A 21,658-nucleotide genomic window follows, 5' to 3' on the forward strand; every position below is an offset into this window, starting at 1 on the left:
CCAACATCGTAATCCTATACACGGACAAAGGCTCCACCACTGTTGTTCTGAACCGCAAGGATTACCTGGTGGAAGGACTCCGTCAGCTGTATTATATACCTCCTCCTCTCCCCCCAACCAATCGCCATCCCCATCAGGCACTGCTGCTGCTTGCAGCAGTTGCCTGAGACAGTAGTCCTGTGTGTGTGTGTGTGTGTGTGTGTGTGTGTGTGTGTGTGTGTGCGTGTGTGTGCGTGTGCGTGTTGACAAAGGCCACTGGCCAAAAGCATTAAGTGTGAAAATGTTTTTGTTGTGCCTATCTGCGACTCAGCATGTCCACTACATGGTGAGTAGCAACTTTCTTTCCTTCTCAGAATATTGTTATAATGACATGGAAAGGATAGAGTGCTACTCACCACATAGAGAAGGTATTGAAACACAGACAAGCACTGTGAAAAATAATGCTACAAATATTTAAGCTTTTGCCAGGGTGTATACGCTCTGGGAAATCCGGGAAAAACCCAAGAATTTTTTCATCCAACAGAAAACCGGGAAAAACATGGGAATATTTTAGAATTCTGAGAATTTTTCAGTGTTTTAGTTTTTGGTTAAATTTTTGGAATTTTGACTGCTAAGAACGGATAGTCTAACAAAGAATATTACTGCAGAATTATACTGCAGCAATACAACATAAATGAGAGGGAAAAAAAGTAAAACTTAAGTTGCAAAGGAAATGTGCCATTTACAACAAAACACACTGCACATGCAAGTGTCTGCCAACAGCAAAATGCGTTAATGACATTAGGACGAAAGACTATGTAATACTTCATAACAACAAACTGCTTGTGATGAGTGTGACATCACAACTGTGTACAATAGCTTCGTTAGAGCAGTTACCAGCAGACTCACGCGCCTGCACAGTTGAGTCGCGTATGAACAGTACATTCTCCCTCCGGCTTCTGGCTACTTGAAGTGTGGCTGTATCGGCTGTAGCAAGCAGCCAGATGCTACCTGAAAAATTTTTATGGCACACAGTGTGTACATTCAGTGATTTTGTTGTTTCCTCTTTGTTTACAGCTCTCACGTCAAATGAAAACAAAACGGATTTCTGTGGCTGAGAGCCACCAATTGATTTAAAATACATTCACATAATTATGGAAGTCAGAAATACGTTATTAGTTAGTTAGTTTTTTTTTTTTTTTCCTCCCCAGGCTTGTGACAGTCAAGCATTAATCGCCCTTCAGAACGATGAAGTTACTTTCATCGGTTTGCTAAAGACATTTGGCTGTTATTAATCTTTTCCACTGAGGCAGTCCATGTATTTGAAATGAAGTGTTTCATTGCAGACTATTGGCTAGTTTCAACTGTTTGCTGGATTTCAAGCACATGTTTTCATCCTCTGGCACATATTGCCTTATGCCATAAAAAACAACCACAAATGAGATAATGCAGTACTGGTACTCCAAGAAAATTTATATCCTGAAAACCACACTTATAAGCTTAATATCACGTTGGAGCCTTCTTCATTGTGAATCTGGACATACAACTGTGCATTTTAAGCGGAATTATGTATTTTAGTATGGTTCATGAAATTCTGATGTTCTTGGAATACCATTTGAAGTCCTGTTTCTTTTATGACATAATGTAAGATCTCTTAATGCTTTAAACATACAAACATAACGGCTTTGTACGTCATCGTAGCTGCACACACACAGTAACGACTGTTTTATGGTGGTCAATGGCAACTGCTGAAACGAACCTGTTTCTAATAGCTTGCGGGAAAATATTGTGAATGGTGGTTTGAAAAACGTAAATTTCCTTTTACGCAAGATGAATTATGTTGCATATGAAAATGTGTGATGAATTTAGTAAAACACAGTGTGTTTGACTCTCATTTAAAACTCAACATTTTGAGGACCGCCACTTAGAATAATTTTGCGCCCAGAAGACCGGACATTTATGTCATTATTTAAAATTTTACTGGCACATTTGTGTGATGTATCTTAAAGTGTAACACACATAAAAAAGACCAATTTATGCCTGAAATCTTAGCTTTTCTGGTGACTTATCGATCTTAGGGATCAGTATTATATGTGAAAGCGTAGCTTTTTTGTAGCCGTGCTTGTACATTAATTTAAACCATTAACTTTTTCTACATGTGTGTTCGCACTACTTAGCAATCATGTTGCTGTTGACTGACTACATCACATGTTCTATCCTCTGAATATCTGCTTTCATTGGCTGGCGAGATCACATGACATGAGCTATGATTGACTTACAAAAGGGCATTGCAATCTCGATTTCAACACTTCGGAAACTAAAGTACTGTGTTTGGTGGAATTCGAATTTATACTTTTGTAATATGAAAATATGCAGCGTACTTGTTGCTGCACATCAAATATCTCTCTTTTTTTCGCTCGCGGTCATTTACTAATGTGCCATGAAGTTCAAGCATGTGCATAAAACCTTAACCCTTGATAAGGATTGACAAGTTTTATAGTTCTGAGGGAAAGTATACTGTCACTTATCACAGAAAAAGTGTATTTTCATCTGGGAGAAAGTGTATTTTTAACCGGGACATCCAGGAAAAATCCAGGAGTTTTTTTCCTTGTCCGCGTATTCACCCTGTTTTGTACAAAGTCCATCTTCAGAAGTAGAAAACACCATACACACGGTCACTGTTATCTCTGAACACTAAGCCCTGACTGCAACAGTGTCTGACATTTTCTAGCTGAAGTGGATAGTGGGATAAGGATGAGTTGCAGAGGAAATGCTAGTGCAGTCTATGGGAGTGTACAGGGACATGTTGGAGACAGGATAGGACTGCTAGGTGCAGCATTGTGTAAAGCAGCACAATTGCTGCAGCTTTGTTTGTAGATCACATGCCTGTTCCTTCCCCCTCAAAGTCAGGGCCTCTGTGAGAGCAGCCACACAATCTACCAACTAAACTGCAGCCTCTGTGCCACTTTCTTCCACCAGTGTGACAACTAACGAGCTGTCTGTCAACATGTATGGCCACCATCAGACTGGCCAGCAGATGATACTGATTGCCACTTTGCTTCTCCATGGCTGTCCTTTTTGTGTCGATGCCCATAGAACTCTTCCTGTAGTGTTATTTACAATATGCTGCTTGACAGTCTGACCAAGGCCAAAATCCAAGCATACCGCTCTGATCAGGGTGTCATTTTCATCCATCGGATGCCTCCTTAGTGCCCACATTCGCACTATTTTTCTCACCTTTGATAGAGTGGTGCTTCCATCCAAGATCAAGGCAGGCTATGAGGTTATGAACATCCGATTGTACATTCTGAACCTGATGCACTGCTAACAGTGTCATCAACCACACTCAAATGTCTTGTCAACACCCGGCCACATGTGTAACCTGTGGTAGGGATGCACAAAAGGGCGAGTGTCCACTTCCTTCTCCCCGCTGTATCAACTGCAATGGTGACTATGTCGCCTCATCTCAAGATTGTCCTGTGTATCTTGATGAGTTGGCTGTCCGGGAGATCCGGGTAAAGGAAAAAGTTCCTTACCCTGTCACTTGCAAGTTATTGGCTAGTTGCAAATCCTACGTTCCACCATCTAGCACTTATGTTACTGTTCTTGCTACATCTTGCTCCCTGAAGGACATGACCACACTGACATGTCACCTCAAATTCAGCTCTGAGGTTGTGAAATCACCCAGTGTCATGGTGGCATCACCATCCCTCGTCCAGCTGTGCAACTAGCCACCCAACACTCACCTCACAGGGCTAAGTCACCAGCTCCACAACTGCCAGGCCAAAAAGGACAGAAGGGGTACTCGTGTGAAGACTTCCTATGTCCCTCCATCCAACCAACACGTGAGTCTTCCTCTGCTAACAGGAAAGGCTCAAAGAAGTCCAACAAAGGCAAATGGTCTTCTCCTTCGCTGACTCAAAGGTCCTCTTTGGCGATGTTGGCACATGATACCTCCGCCCAGCTGGCCTCAGTGTCGCCGGTACGCACCACCGACCGTTTCTCTGCGTTGGACTCCGCAGGCCGACAGCATGAGAAAGCCGACACTTCTGTGCACCTCATGGAGCAGGATCTTCCTGCCTCTGTCCCCTGTAGCAGCAAGTATTCGCAAGCTGGCTCTTGGCAGCTGCTGAGGTGACGCCTCTTCCTTTTTTCCTCACGATGACTCTCCTCCAATGGAATGTTCGTGGCTTTCGATCGAACAAAGAGGATTTAAGGATGCTTTTAGAATCACAGCGTCCATTTGCACTCTGCCTTCAGGATACAAAACTGTGTCCTCACGACCGTGACCCCTCGAGGTTGGCATTCCATCTCGTGGGGGAGTTGTGGTGCTCATATGGCTCATATGGGATGACGTTCACAGTCAACTCTTCCTCCCTGTCTACCCATCTTCAAGCTGTTGCAGTTCGCCTTTTCCTTCCTCACTTGACATTTTACCTTTGTATCATTCATATCCCTCCGCCATTCGACGTCACCAGGGCAGGCTTCCTCCAGCTTACTGAGCAGCTACTGCAACCATTTCTGCTACTCGGTGACTTTAATGCACACCATCCCCTGTCAGAGAGGTGCACTCGACCTTCTCAATCAACTTAACCTCTTCTGCCTTAACACAGGAGCACCCACATTCCTTTTCGACTCGTTGCACCCCTATACTCATTTGGACCTATGGGTCAATCCATGTCAAGTGGTCCAGCACTGGTTGCTTGACCATCAGAAAAATTTTATATTTTGTGGGTAAATTCCCCAATGTTTAGTAGCCACAAAAATATTTTTAAAAAAATTTATTGTTTATGATTTTGAAATGGCCTCCGTATTTGTTCCGGGCCGCATGCTTTTTTTCGTATTAGCGACTATCTACATTTTGTACAATTATTCTGTAGTGGATTGTCCTACGCCTTTCAGATAAAATGCATTTAGTTCAACGCACTTTGCACTACAAATTAACATCATTATCACCTAGCTGAATGTATTCTTTAATATATTTTTAATAGTACAAAGTTATCAGCCACAAATTAAAAAAACTCAATTTTTGAACAGTAGTTTTCCAAAGAAACATTAATTTCTCAGGTTTAATATTTTTTCTGCTATTACACTGTATAGTATAGTTACTTTTTATAGAGTATCAGTGGTGAGCAGCGTACACTTTAAAAAATACATTTTTTTAAAAACTGTATTTTTTTTTAATTTTTCCATTTTGTGGCCTACAATATCTGTATTGGGGGACCAGATAAAAATCTGAAAATTTCATAGTTAATAGACCTTTATGATATCAAACTTCAGTATAAATTCCAACTTTGAGATTCAATTGGAAGTTATGGAAAAAATATTACAAACACGAGTCAAAAATACGTTTTTTAACATCTGTGATATCGGGTAGGCTAATTAAATAAAGTATACTAATTGCCTAATGTAACACACCGCATTATACTAGGTAATGATTATTTGTCGAAACAATGCTGTGGTAATTGTTTCAGCAGGCAAACGATTGCATCTGCAAGCCTATACAAGTCTGATTGTTGTCTTCCCTCGTATACCAACAATTGTCTACTCACACTTGTTTAACTAGAAGTTCGTGAAGTGTGCAGTTGACAAATGGTGTCTCTGCATTCTGTTGGTGTTGTTATTAATGAAGCATGTCGTAAAAGTGTGTATGGAGTGTATCCTAAAGACATTACTGTAATCGAAGATATTACTGTATCCCCGTACTGCGGAATAATACTTCAACAATAAAACTTAAAGAGAGAGAAAAACAAAAATAACTTAAATTCCAAAGGAAATGCGCCATATACGACAACACACAGTGCTCATGCAAGCATCTGCCAACAGCAAAATATGTCAAAGGCTTTAGAAAGACTATGCAATGCTTCATAACAAGAAATTGTCTCCGATGAGCGTGAAGTCACAACTGTTTACATTAGATTTTGTTTTAGCAGTTATGAGTAGGCTCATGCGCATGCGCAGTTGAGTCGCATTTGAGCAGTAGTTTCTGCCGCTTCTGGCTACAGGAATGTGGCTATTGGCTGTGCAAGCAGTTGCAGCAAGCAGCTAGATGCTACCAGGGGAAAGGGGGCGCCAAGTTCATATTCTCGAGTGAAAAAAATAGTTGTTTCACAAAGCGCCTAGCATCCAGCACACATTTGTCTATCGATTATTCATATAGTTTGAAACGTTTCCCTGTGGCTTTTTGAACATTTTTTAACACATTTTAAGTTGATTTCTGAATAAATCATAGTTGATTTTTGAAAGCGTGCATAGTATACGTGATGTCTCTGTCAGGAGAATCCTCGTCGCATCTAGAAATAAACGTTCCGCAAACAAAAGGGGACAGGGCTACACGAGATGAGCGGAGTAAAGCTGAATGGATGAATGCCAATCGCTGTCTGATTATGTGGTTGATTGGGTTTGCGAATGATCAGCGTTGTTATAATTACTAGTGAAATCCATAGATTCAGACTACCATAATGGAAATAAACGACTGAAAGGAATAACAGGTGAGAAATATTTCGTACTATCTTCTCAGTGTACCCAATAAAATGAAATTTTGACAGAAAATTTTTGGCCAGATCGCTACACTAGTAAGGACCAGTTGTACAGTCCCAGGCTAGCAGCCACTTCAGTTCTATTCTGGAAGTAACGCGGAAAACGTGTTGTACGAATGTGTAATAATGCCTAACCGGAAAACAATTGCGGGATACTAAACCTGTGATTCTGGCAGGGTTAGTGAAATTACTCGGCGAACAAATTTTGACTATGGCAGGAATAGCTGCAGAATTGGTGATGACAAGATTGTTTGTTAGAACGAGGAAGGAGAAGAAACGGGGACATCACACAAATTATGGAAGAATAAGAAGATTCCAAATTTATATAAAAATTTCTTAATACTACTTTTCGATCTCATGTTTGAGAATCTGGTGCGTGTGAATGAAATGTGAAACTATTTTCTAACATAAAGCCTTTTGCTTGTAGTATACCTAATAGGCATTTGGTATTGGCACTTCGTGAACTGTATACTGTCATATTATAAAAATGACCATTTGTGCCAAAATAGTCTCGTTTATTTGGTGTGTCTTACAAAATTGCTACAATATTAGATAGGCATATTTTGTTTTATCTAGCAGACAGTGACATAATAGACGTAGTCAGACCCAGAAACCACACCAGTCTTAGGTATTATTTGTGTTAACAGCTTTTTCCGTATTAGATAACGACATTTCGATTTTTCATGTAGCGAAACGTTTGACGAGCTTTGAGGTAATAGATTCTTTTGCAGAAAGGAAAGCATACCATGAAAGGTGTAACAAGATTAGAGAGAGAAAAATGCTAGGAGCTAAGGATTGAAGAAATGTGTACTTCCTTGCTTGTCTCTTTTCTTTATTGGTTTTATGTATCACATATTTCAGTTTATGTCACACACAACAGCAAGTTATTAGCTAATAAAGAGTGCAAATTTTCTGAAGAGTTCTTGTTCTCCCGATTACAAATAATCCCATCTGCTATTTATTGCGAGATTTTATTTATTTATTTATTTTTTTTTTTAAGAGGGAGAGGGGGGGGGGGGGGGGGGGGGAGGCAGGATGTCAAACCGGCCGACTGGGAGCAGGAGAGGCATGACAGGACATTTCAATTTCCACTGTCCTGAATATAGTTTGATGGCATCCATTACAAAATATACACGTTTCAATTCCACAGAGCGAAATACAGTGATATGCGATAGAAGAATGCTTTGTGAAGAGGCGTGGCACTGCACTTTGACACCAAGTAACATGTCTTACATTTCCTTGAACATATATGTTTTATGTTTCAGACTTTTCAGAAAGATGTGCACTACAAGATGAATGTATTTTTGAAAATATGATTTTCTTAGAATTGACCCGTTTCACAAATATCGTAGATCCGACGCTGTTGCGCAGAGCAGTCTGAGTTATAGTGGATAGTCTCCACATGATCCGTGTTTACATTTAGCGATTTTGCTGTTTCCCCTTCATTTACTCTCACGTCAAATGAAAACAAAACAGACATCTGTGGCAGGGTGCTATCAAGTGAATTAAAATATATTCACATAATTACAGCAGGCTAAAATATGTCATTCGTTTCAGATTTTATTTTATTTCCACCTTTCTGACTGTCAAGCATTAATCACCTTGCAGAACAATGAAGTTATTTTTGTCTGTTTGCTGAAGAAATTTGATTTTTATCAACCTTATCAATAGAGGCAGTCAATGTATTTGAAACGAAACTTTTAATTCCACAGTACTGGCTAGTTTCAACTGTTTGGTGCATTTCAAGTGCACATTTTCATCTTCTAGCACGTATGGCATTATGCCATAATAAAGAACCAAACATGATATAACACAGTACTGGTGCTCCAAGAAAATTTACATCCCAAAAACCACACTGAAAAGCTTAATATCAAGTCGAGGTCTACTTTATTGGGAATCTGGACATACGAATATGCACTTTAAGTATGCACTTTAAATGTACACATTTTAGTATGGTTCACGAAATTCTGATGCTCTTGGAGTATTCTCTGAGGTCTTGTTTCTTTTGTGGCATAATGTATGATCTTTTAATGTTTTTCACGTACATACATAAGGGCTTCCTGCGTCATGGTAGCTGCGCAAGCACGATGTCGCCTGTTATCTGCGCTCTCTGGCAACTGCTGAAACGAACCTATTTCTAATAGGTCACGGGAAAATATTGTGAATGGTGGTTTGAAAAGCGTTACTTTTAAAGTAAATATACTTTTACTTTAGTTGAATTATGTGCGAGAATGTACCATGAATTTCTTAAATCACAGAGGGTTTGAATCTCATTTAAACATCAGCTCTTTGATGACGAGCCATTTAGAAGAATTTCGAACCCTGATCAGACATTTATGTCATTATTAAAAATTTTGCTGGCACATTTGTGCGATATATCTTAAAGTGTAACATGCGCAAATAAGATCAACATTATATGCGAAATCTGAGCTTCTCTTCCAGCTGATTAACCTTAGAGACCAATATTATATGTGAAAGCTTTGCTTTTCTTGTAGCAACACTATGTATATTAGTTTAAACTATTAACGTTTCCTGTTTGTGTGTTCATGCTACGTAACAGTGATGTTGCTGTTGACTGACTACATCACGTGTCCTATGCTCTGAATATCCACTGTCATTGGCTGCCGAGATCACATGACATGAGCATGACTGGCTTACAGAAATACATCGGACTCTTGATTTCAATGATTCGGAAAGTAACATGTGGTGTTTAGTGGAATTCCAATGTATACTTTCGTAATACAAAAATACGCAATGCACATGTTGGTGCACATAAAAGATATTTCCAAAACGTGTCTTTTTCTCTGCATTTCATTTTCTAAAGTGCTGGAAAATTCTACGCCCATGTATAAAGGATTAATAAGGGAAAATTTACTGTCACTTTACACGGAAAAAGTGTGTTTTCACGTGGGAGAAAATGTATTTCTAACCGGGAAATCAGGGAATTTTTCTTCCTTGTCCGCGTGTACACCCTGGTGTAATACGGTGTGGATGTTGAGACGGTTCGGTGGCAGTGCTGGTGCCCCATCGTGTGTATCGTTTCTGGGGCACCACTGCTCTTCCCATTTCCACCCACCCCTCTCCTGTTCTTTCCTGTTCCTGCTGCCCATACGTTTTGCACGATTATCCCTTCCCCTTGACTGGCCTGTGCTGTTTGTGTTTTTCCTCCCATATTTCTGCCATCCTAGATCATGGACTGGTGACCTCACGGTTTGGTCCCTTCCCCAAAATCAACCATCTAATCATCTCTACAATTTTCTAGCAATACAACATCTCTGTCCACAACACCATCATGGAACTTCCAACGTTATCCTTTTGGCCATTTGCATATATTGTGAGAAGGAATACACTGTAACACCCCCGTGGAGTATGCTCAAAGTTATTTCTATGTCTGAGGATATCTTTTCATTGAAAATGACATGTTGTGTTCTAGTTGCTAGAAACTCTTCAGTCCAGTCACAAAGCTAGTCTGATATGCCAACATTAGATTGTGCTATAAAATTTTTTCAAATACTTTTGTAAAGTTTGGGAAGTGAACTGCTGGTCGGGATGACCCTTCTTGAATAACAGCCTTTAGAGCACCTACGAAACATATTTCTTCAAATGACTGATTAATTGTTATGGATTGGTGTCTTCATAGTATACTAGGAACTGTTTTAATTACTCTGGAGGTTATTTCATCCCATTCAGTTGAAGTTTTATTTTTTAAAGATAATACTGCTTTTTCTACACATTTAACTGCAATTTTATGTTTAGTTAGAACTTCCGTGCTAACTGAAAATAGGGACATTACCTAGATAGTCACTTAAATCAACATCTGATTTTGATTCATTCATTCTAATGTTCCGTTGTTTCTGAAGGGTTTTCAATGAACTTGTCACCTGACTTAATTTTGGAGATCTGTGGATTGTCAGTTGTTTAGTTTGGATTGTATCATTTATTCTGTGCCTTTGAGTTATGATTTGTATTATTCAGAATGAACGTTTTGTGTACCATTTCTTTTGCTGTCTTTATCACCCATCTACATATAGTTTTATTCTGTTTTACTTAGTTTACAATTCTACAGTTGTATTACTTTACAGTTCGTTGTGTAAAATTCTATTTCGAGTTCTAGACACGTTTATTACAGCTTTTATCCATTTAGTATACTTATTCTTTATGGCAGACAACGGGGGGGGGGGGGGGGGGGGGGGATGTTTTGTTAAAAACATGCAATAAAGCTTTCAAGAAATCTGCTGGAGTTTTTAGGGCTTGTACTACAGTGTGCCAATGGCAAATTTACTTCTGCTGTGCCAATGGCCAGTTTACTGCTGCTAATCATGGTAGAACAAGATTATATATATATATATATATATATATATATATTTTTTTTACTGAGCTATCGTCGGTGTCTGTAAGAGATTCCTGAGTTTAAATAGAAATATTTTCGTTATTTGTTTACCTGGGTTCTATATGTCAAAATTATTTCAATAATTTTGCCCCTCTAATTCCAAACAGCAACTTTCAAAGAAAATATATTGTATGTTCACGATAGAGAAAATTAATATCATCTGTCTCTAAATGTCAAAGAAATTTTAATAAGTATGCAGCAACCTCCATGAATTTTCTTACTCCTCAAAGGCTCTTACCTGCAATATAGTTCTCTAATTTATTAAGCATTTTGATGCAGGATTTCTTTAGGCTATGTTCTTTCAAGGAAAAACTGTAATATTTCTCCCTTCTGACAGATAAATTAATAGCTTAACACTCAATAGTTTTTACCTCTCTGCTATTTACATGTTTTATATGTAAGCCATAAATGTTTATGTTCATGAAAAAATGTACATTCACTTATACTTTTAAGAACAGCTTTTCTTATAATATTTTTACTTGTTATTTCATCAGGCAACTTGTCACCCCCACTACTCACATTAAATTACCCTTACTATTTTTAATTTTTGCAGATGTCGATAAACATCTGGCTGAATTCTATAGACCTTAAATTGTTCAAACACAGACCACCCTGTGGTAAACAGTCTGTGGTTTTGAAATGATTTGGATCTACAAATATTGTTGCTAGTGTATTACTCTCTTATCTGGTTCGATAGTTTATTTTGTGTGCATATTTATCACTCAGTGTTCTATGGATAATGGTACTTATGGCTACTTGTAGTACCGCAAATATGTTTGTCACCATTTAGATCACACTTCTTGTTTCATTGATGATGATTTCTTCACTACAGCTTTGTGGTAAATGTGTTCCCATATGGGCAAAAACTGCTTTTTAGTCAGTGTTAGAATTAACACTTCCTCTTTGGCTTTGTTTTGCTTACAGTATGTTTTTCAATTGCATATTTAGTTGATGAGTTTTTATTCCTCAGTGAACATTGATAGTGTATCTTGAAACTACAATATTTTAAATTGTGAAATCACTGATTATTATAAAATCATTTTAGACACTTTGTTTTGGAATGTGTGCACCATTTTTAGTGCTCCATACCACAGTCAGTAAAAACAGAACCCTTATGGGGTCACTTTGTTGTCTGTCCAACTATTAAGTCACCTTTATCTCAGGAATAGGTAAGATCCTTTAGCAGTGTAAAAAGTAAAGCTTCTAAGTCAGCGCAATAAAAAAAGCCATTTGTGTCAAATATTTTGATACTTGCAAACTCACTAATCAAAACCTATAGGGTACTTCCTGTTGACCTAGAATCATGAAATGTGGCAAGAAGCAAGGTTTTATAGTACAAGTAAAGGGAAAAGTCCGAAAACTGTTATTTTGTAATTGTCTCATGAAAAAAATATTAATTTGTTATTCATTAACTGTCTGTGTGTCCATTTGTCGAGATAATTTTTCTCAGAAATGGATAGACATAAACTGTTGGAATGTATGTCACATACTCTGGTCAAAGGTCCCATGACAGTGTAAAAAAATTTAAGCTTCTGTGTGAGTGGGTTTGATTGCAGTCTCATCTGATTATGAGTGAAGATAAACCTGAAGGTGCTCCGGTCTTGTAAATACCTAATTACTCTCACCTTAAAGATATTAATTGGGGGGGGGGGGGGGGGTATCTATTAGTAAAATAGCTACTTTTAGTTTCAGTGGGAATTTAATCCTGTGGTTAAATTTCAAAATTCCTTGTGGTTTGTCAAGCATCAATATCTATTACTCAGTTTCTATCATGATTAAATTACTTTTATTATTATAATTTAATAACTTAAATGACTGAGCACATAGGATCACAAAAAATTACGCTCACTGATCTTTGAACTTTGATTCCTCTAACTCAAAGACTACTCAGCAGCGGATTTTAAGAAAGTTTAAATAATTGTGGTGCCAATTAGTGTAGCATGTTAACATGGCTCCAGAATTAATAAAGTAAATGCAAAAATTACAACACCAAATCTGAAATTAAACTAAAAGTTTAACTGTAAAACTTCAAAATTAAAATGTTCTTAAAAGTTCTGGAATTCCGAGGACCAGTATCATGCCAGTATTATCATGTCACTATCGATATCAATAACAGGTAAAAATAATTGAGATTCTTGACTCCCGGCATGGATGCACTATCTACATACATAATTAAGTTAGAATGGAAACATCAGAGCTTGAGTTATACTCACACTCGGCCAATATTGATATACTTTGTGTTGATCCATATATAAGCGTCTGGTGTTATTGTACATATTTTATTAATTGCTGTTTCACCAGGAAGACACTGGGTCTGCAAGATCCTTCATTATCTTACAGCATTGACCTAATAGCTATTCTTCCATAGAAGTGAAAACATGGTAGCCAGAGCATGCCAAGTCAGGACTGTAGTGATGATGCAGAAGACTTTCCCCATCAAAATTCTTAATTTTCCCCATTGTGACACAAGCAGTATTAGGACGCATATGAGGCTGCAGTTTGTTCTTTTTGTCTACAATGCTCGATGGAGCTTCAGAGATGTTTAGATTTGGACAGCATTTATGATGTGGCCAGGTTCCAGAAAATCAACCAGAATGCAGCCATCTGCATCACAGAAGACTGTTCATATTTTCCCAGTAGATCAATCTCTTCCTGCTTTTTTCTTATGGCTAATCCAAATCGTGCCATTCGTTATTTTGATGTTTTGTTTACTACTCACCTTATAGAGGCATATTGAGTTGCAGACAATCACAGTGAAAAGATATTTTGATTGTGCCTGACTGCAACTCAGCACCTCTACTATGTGGTTGGATAGCAGTCTTTCCTCCTCATAATATTGGTATTCCATATTGGGCATACCAGTTTTGGGCTATGAGTCTGTGAACTTTGTAGCTTACAGTCATTAAATACTTCTTGATAACTCAGTTTACTAATCATTCCCTGCACAGCAGTATTTCTGTTGCAAATTTAGTTGAGATTTCGTTGACAGGTGACGTGTCTTTTGTCCATGAGCTCTTCAAGTCATGTGTTGAGTATCATGGAAACTGTTTGAGGGATACTGCTGCAGAGCTCATCTTGCGTGCTTGTGTTGCCATCTTTGATGTACTTCATACACGTCATAACACTGTTGTCACCTGTGCGCAAATGACCATGTGCAGGCCGAAGTCTTAAGGTTCATTTTTTTCTCTTTGATAAGGATTTCAATGACAGCACACTGCCAAAGCAAAACAAAAGCCGGTGGTCACAAGATATAAGTTAACGACCATGCAATGTGTCAACACATAGTACAAAGTATGTAGACTACATCTACATGTGTGATGGTATGATGTCATTTTAATTATGTCTTGGAACTGGAGTTCCAGCAAGGGGTTGCTTGTGACCTTCATTTTGAGCCTTTTACTTTTCCAGAACTATTTTGTAACTACAGGATGAGTTATTCCATAACACGATATAAAAACTATTGTCGTACTCATCTTCTCTTTTACTACTGATCAAGTGTTTTTCCCCACTTTTTTATTAGACTAAAAGACAGGAAATAGGCATAATGTGAGCACTGTTGTATGTGAATGTATGAAATATTTGAAACTATTCTGCTTGTACAGTAGTGGTTACCCCTTTTTAAATAAATGCTACTGTAATTTTGTTTATTTTGCTTATTTTTATCCAAGTATGTTTGTCGTGAGACAATAATTTTTAATCAGACTGTATTCACTGGTCTGTTAGAAGATAGCAATAGGATGTGTACATGACAGCATCAGAATCAGTATTGTATTTGTGTTTTCAGAGGTTATTTGGTAGTCTATGCCTCTATAAGCAACACACTTGTCAAAGTAATAGTGATGAAGTTTTCTTATGATTTACTCTTAATATTTTCTTGTATTTGTAACATTATTCATGCTCAGTTATTTACTCAGCAACTGCTTTAGTACTAATCTTTATTTTAACAGTGAAATTGATAGAATCATGTTTTCTTATTACAGGGATCTTAAACCACCAAACCTTCTTCTCATAATGGGTGGAAAAGTACTCAAAATATGTGACTTTGGAACAGCCTGTGATAAGAAAACCTATATGACAAACAATAAAGGGAGTGCTGCTTGGATGGCTCCTGAAGTGTTTGAAGGCAAGTTCCTCTTTTTTTCACTATTAGCTGTAGTGATAATTATTTATACTTTTTTCATAGACATTCATTTTTTGTTTTACATTGTTTCCTGCTAATAATGAAATTGTGTAATTCAGAAGCTAGTCTAAAGGAGGTAATTAACCATATCATTTCTGAATAATCTAAGGATTGAACGTAACTACTCATCAAATTGTTGAGGCTCGAACACATCTACTGGCACACCTGCCTGGTCTCTCTCTCCACCACACATCCCCTCCACCCAGGCCCCGTGACCCTAACTTCACTGATCCTGCACTCACTCCCTCCACAGTCTCCTGTTTGCTCTGTTATATTTCCTCCCCCTCCACTTCATTCCTCCAAGCCGTATGTGCTAAGCACAGCTCCACGTGCCTGTGGCCATAACGAGCTCACCAGTGCCATATTTTTATCCTGTGCAACTGTTGCCTCTCCCTCCCAGTTGTGAGCCATTTGTTCCAGACCATCTCTCTCTCTCTCTCTCTCTCTCTCTCTCTCTCTCTCACTGCCTCATCCCTCTCTTAGCTCATGCCACTTGACATTCACCCCGTTTTAGCTGCAATATCAGCGCATAGCTTTACATATGGATGTGTTTTGTATAGGTCTGGAGAAGGATTTGTCTGAAACCCAGAAATGTACTTAGTAAACTGTTGACAACTCAATGCGTCTACCATATGGTCAGTTGTTACCTTTACTCCTTAAAATATTCATGTTCGACTAAGAACTTTCCATACCTTGTTCATATCATTTCTGATGAATTCGTCTACTTAAAAATATTTAAAAAATTCAATAAGTCTTTGGGAAATACCATTTAAATTTTGTGGACACAGATACATTATGTGATCAAAAGTATCCTGACACCTGGCTGAAAATGACTTACAAGTTCATAGTGCCCTCCATCGGTAATGCTGGAATTCAGTATGGTGTTGGCCCACCCTTAGCCTGAAGGCTTCCATTCTCACAGGCATACATTCAACCACATGCTGGAATGTTTCTTGGGGGATGGCAGCCTATTCATCACAGAGTGCTGCACCGAGGAGAGATATCGATGTCAATTGGTGAGGCCTGGCACGAAGTTGGCATTCCAAAACATCCCAAAGTTGTTTTGTAGGATTCAGGTGAGGACTCCGTGCAGGCCAGTCCATTACAGCGATGTTATTGTCATGTAACCACTCCACCACAGGCCGTGCATTATGAACAGGTTCTTGATCTTGTTGAAAGATGCAGTCTCCATCCCCGAATTGCTCTTCAACACTGAGAAGCAAGAAGGTGCTTAAAACATCATGAGCAGCCGCTCGACCATGAAATCCGAGTTTTCTCACCTCCCGCTTAACTGTCATAATACTTGCAGTGGATCCTGATGAAGTTTGGAATTCCTGTGTGATGGTGTGGATAGATGTCTGCCTATTACACATTACGACCCTCTTCAACTGTTGGCGGTCTCTGTCAGTCAACAGACGAGGTCGGCCTGTAAGGTTTTGTGCTGTATGTGTCCATTCACATTTCCAATTCACTATCACATAGGAGTCAGTGGGTCTAGGGATGTTTAGGAGTGTGGAAATCTCACTTACAGATCTGTGACACAAGTGACACCCAATCACATGATGACATTCGTAATCTGTGAGTTCCGTGGAGCACCCCATTGTGCTGTCTCACGATGTCTGACGACTACTGAGATTGCTGATATGCAGTACGTGGCAGTAGATGGCAGTGCAATGCACCTAATATGAAAAACATGGTTTTTTTGGGGGGAGGTGGGGGGTCCGGATACTTTTGATCTCATAGTTTACCATTAGAAATAAAGCATGAGTATATGTCAGCAAATGTCAATAAAACTGAAATCTGTCGTGTCATTTCGCTCTAATGTTTCTACTGTAACTCATTGTTTTGCTCCAATTGCTGTGATCTTCTTCAGGAGGCTGAACACTGTCAAACAGTAGTTTTGTGTTCCCATATAAAAGGGAGGTTCATCCCATTTGTATGAGCAGGCTGGGCATTATTAAGTGGTATTCATAGTACCCTCAGTGACAGGCCATTGTTTCTGTTTAAGTACTTGCAGTCAGGTTGACAAACAAGTATTAGTGGTTGTTGCTCTTATTTATTTCAATAAATGACATGCTTTTGTGACTTGACTGTGTCAAGAGAGGTGGAGAGGAAAGTGCAAAAGGTGTAAAAGAAGTCTGTCTGTTTTATAATATAAAAGCTGCCTGAAATGTAGACATATTTAGCTGTGTCACTTCTGTTTAAAAATCATATTTTATAAAATCATATTCAACATGCATTATTATTTTGTGACTTAACAGAACATTGAATACATAATTTAAACAGCTCTTGTCTTGATTTTGGCAAATGTGATAGTACTTACAGTTAACTTACTTCCCATAGGTTCTGGTATTATTGTTACTTGTACTTTGCAGACTTATTATAATTGCTTATTTGCTATCACCAGACTTGCATTGTGCACTGTACAAATTAAGACGTGTTGGAATCATTGTAGTTTCCCCTCCCCCCCCCTCTGCCCGCCCCCCTCTCTCTCTCTCTCTCTCTCCCTCCCTCCCTCCCCCCCCCCCCCTCTCTCTCTCTCCCTCTCCCTCTCCCTCTCCCCTCCTCCCCCTCTCCCTCACCCCCCTTCATGCATGCATTCCCCACCCCCTCAGACTTCCCTTCCCAGTGCATTATCTCCTTCAATAAACTTAGGAGAGTAGCCATAAAATTCTAATTATCACCACAAAAAAAGATGGTGATGGTGTTAGTCTTTATTATGTAATCACCATAACCCAGAACCTTTGCCTTTCGTAGTCAAGTGCTCTAACACCTAAGCTACCCTAGCATTACTCACGACCCGTCCTCACAGCTTTGCTTGTGCCAGTACCTCATCTCCTACCTGCCAAACTTCACAGAAGTTCTCCTGTGAAGCTTGCAGGACTAGCACTCCTGGAAGAAAGGATATTGAGGAGACATGCCTGTCTGTCACCGACAGCCTGGGAGATGTTTCCAGAATGAATTTTTCACTCTACAGCAGAGTGTGCGCTGACATGAAACTTCAGGTAGTGGTGGAAGTAAGGGAGTGAGGACAGGTCATGAGTTGTGCTTGGGTAGCACAGTTGGTAAAGCACTTGCCCATAAAGGCAAAGGTCTTGGGTTCGAATCTCAGTCCATGCATTTGTAGAAGGTGACAGTACAACCAGGTAGATGATAACTGAAGCACAGTATTCTGTCAGTGAAAGAAAATTTGTGCACATTGGGTCCCCCGCCAGTTGATTTCAAAGTACAAATGAAACAGAATGGGCCTATATATGCAACACCAAATTATTACAGTGAAAGAGATTATATTTCTTAACACACCATTCCCAATCTGAATCAAAGCAATTATCCATGGAATAGAAGCATTGTTACTCTTCAACAAAGAAAAGTAGTGAGGGTGACAGGGGAGGAGGAGGAGGAGGAGGAGGAGAAGAAGAAGAAGAAGAAGAAGTTGAAGGTGATTGCATCAACATACAATATTATGAATACAATGTTTTGGAGCATGAATACACCGTCACGTTAAGACTGTAAATGCCACTCCTACAGTACTACTCTAGGAACCATGACAGGCCATAGCCTGACGACTTGGACTGTTGACAGCAGGCATGATTCTACTGGATGGCATTTCCCGCCCTCATACAGTTAGGCAAATGTAGGGATTATTGCAAAAAAGATCCTTGCTATTTACGGGAAATAAATTCTTGTATCAACTCACAACTGATGTTGGTATCATCAGTTCTAACAATACCTCACTTTACATCCCAGAATTCACATATATTCTCCATCATACATTGCTGGATTTACACTTATGGAAGAAAAGATGTTGTTACAGCTACCTGGGGGCTGTTCACTAGCAAAGTGTCGTGCCAGGAGGAGGAATGTTGGGGAGGGCTATTCTGCCAGACAGTTTCAGGATGATGGACAGAATCAGCTGTATATTGTGTAAACTCAGTGTGAAGACTACATACAAATCTAACTTTGGTGTTCTGATAGTGTCTCAGATCAACAAAGGACAATACAGTCTCACTCAAAATGTCAGGAGTATACTTGTGGAAAAGTCTATGTTAGAATGACTATACAGTGAATCAGTAGCAGATCATTGAACATAAACTTTTTTACAGATTGGGACAGGTGCAACATGATCTGCTGTGAGATATCGACCATGTATTAAAATTCATCATCGTGTAGGTTCTCAGTGTGAAGAAGAGCTACCACACCCATTTGTTCAGAATAGCCATCGAAATTCATAAACATGACAGTAATTTTAACAAGAAAGAAGAAATCGTCAAGACAAATGTATCCTGAATTTCCGTGCTACGTTGAATCACCCTTGCAAATAACAATGGAGGAGCTACAGTGATAATGACTAGGGAAACACCCCCATGGACATCAGTGTGGAGAGTATGTTTAACCTCCACAGTAGGCTCGACTCCAGTCTGCTACCAGTAATGGAGGTGATTCTTTGAGAATTCTAGTCACAATGCCGGCAAAACACTAAAAAAACATCAGCTGAGGCTCCGGAGACAAAAGCCAAAAGGCTGTATGCCACCTTTTTTCCTGGTCTTCTTTCTTACAGGAGAACTAGTTCAGCAAGCTATGCTGGAGGACTTCTGTGAAACTTGAAAAGAAGCTGTAATGCAAAATTGAAGCTCTGAAGGTTGGTTGTGAATCCTGTCTTGATGACTTAGAGTAGCCTCTAAAAGCATTGACCACAAATTGCAAGGGTCTAAGCTTGAATTCCTATCAGGCACTAGATTATAATCTGTCATAAAATTTCAGACTAATGTGCACTCTGTTACAGAGGAAGAGATTCATCCAAGAAACAAGTAATTTATTGTAATCTTAGAGAATGAAAATTTTAGTTTTTAAGCAATAAAGAAAAATGTCTGAAGGCAATCATTCATCTGCTGCAGCCCTCGTCTGCCCCCCCAAACCCCCTTCCCCACTCCCCCCCCCCCTCTCTCTCTCTCTCTCTCTCTCTCTCTCTCTCTCTCTCTCTCTCTCTCTCACACACACACACACACACACAGCTGTTGTATAGATAGGCTAATTTGTGCAGTGGCAAGGAAGGGGGGGGGGGAGTAAGAATGTGTGGGACAAGGAGGGCCAACATCACAATTCACACTCAGCAGCAAAATAACACTTAAATAATAACCAAAGTGAGAGAATGTGCCATGAGAGAGAGAGAGAGAGGGAGGAACGGAATGTTGTGGAGTAAAATGCATTACAGTATTGGGACAGTGGTGGAGCAATGAGACAAGAAAGATGAGGACAAAGAAGTGGGCTGCCAAGGATAACGGCATGTCACACACTTTAGCAGTTACACTGCAATTCTCACCAAAGAGCTATTTCAGTTTGGCATCTAGCACTCACACATAATACTCAGTGGGAGGCAGTTAATGATACACAGTCCAGTGATCAGTGCCCGATTTGATTACCTACCGGATGAGAGACTGAGCAGTCGCCAAAAGGGAGACATGAAAGTGGCTAGCTCAGCTGTGAGTGATAGGATTCTTTGGCTGGTCTATTATTCAGCTGCGACATACTTTCATTTGGTCACATAGATAAGGTCACCTGTGGTCTAGGGGTAGCGTCTTCGATTCATAATCAAAACGCTTTTGGTGGCGAGTTCGAATCCTGCCACTGCTTAAATTTTGATTAATAATCAGCATTGGTGGCTTAAGACTTACGGTATAAGAAGTCACCTTCATTCTGTGTTGTCAAAGAGGGCAGAGGATTGGAGAGAGGTTCAGGGCACTCTCTTGTCCTAGGGGTGAGAAACTGCCCCTAAAGGCGGAAGAATCAGCAATGATCTACGGCATGAGGATGCAGAAGGCAATGCAAACCACTGCATTAAAAGCACATAACGTTTATCGACAAGACATGTGGCCTGTAATTTAAGAAGTGTCATGGTGATCTCTCCATTAGCAAAAGATTCCGGAATAGTCCCCCATTTGAATCTCCAGGAGGGATCTGCCATAGGGGAGGATACCATAAGAAGAAGATTGAGTAATCAAAGGAAGGATAATGTTCTACGAGCCAGGGCGTGGAATGTCAGAAGCTTGAACATGGTAGGGAAGCTAGAAAATCTGAAAAGGGAAATTCAAAAGCTTAAGCTAGATATAGTAGGAGTCAGTGATGCGAAATGGAAAGAAGACAAGGGTTACTGGTCAGATGAGTATAGGATGATATCAACAGCAGCAGGAAGAGGGATAATGGGAGTAAGATTAGTTGTGAATGGGAAGATAGGGCAGAGAGTGTGTTACTGTGAACAGTTCAGAGACAGGGTTGTTCTTATCATAATCGACAGCAAACCAACACCGACAACGATAGTTCAGGTATACATGCTGATGTCGCAAGCTGAAGATGAAGAGAGAGAGAGAGAGAGAGAGAAAGTGTATGAGGGTATTGGAAGGGTAATATAGTGTATAAAGGGGGACAAAAATCCAATAGTCATGGGGGACTGGAATGCAGTTGCAGGGGAAGGAGCAGAAGAAAAGGTTACAGAAGAATATGGGCTTGGGACAAGGAATGAGAGACGAGAAAGACTAATTGAGTCTGTAACAAGTTTCAGCTAGTAATAACAAA

General features: G+C 39.5%; 1 protein-coding gene across 1 annotated transcript in view; it reads left to right on the plus strand.

Moving 5' to 3' along the window:
• Window positions 1-21,658, plus strand: part of LOC126456834 (mitogen-activated protein kinase kinase kinase 7-like) — a 152,351-nt gene that overhangs the window by 24,452 nt on the left and 106,241 nt on the right. The window contains exon 4 of the mRNA XM_050092639.1: window positions 14,889-15,031. Coding sequence (XP_049948596.1) covers window positions 14,889-15,031 — 143 coding nt within the window. The remainder of the gene's footprint in view (window positions 1-14,888; window positions 15,032-21,658) is intronic.

This window comes from Schistocerca serialis, chromosome 2, assembly GCF_023864345.2.
Source record: "Schistocerca serialis cubense isolate TAMUIC-IGC-003099 chromosome 2, iqSchSeri2.2, whole genome shotgun sequence".
NCBI classification, from domain to species: Eukaryota; Metazoa; Arthropoda; class Insecta; order Orthoptera; family Acrididae; genus Schistocerca; species Schistocerca serialis.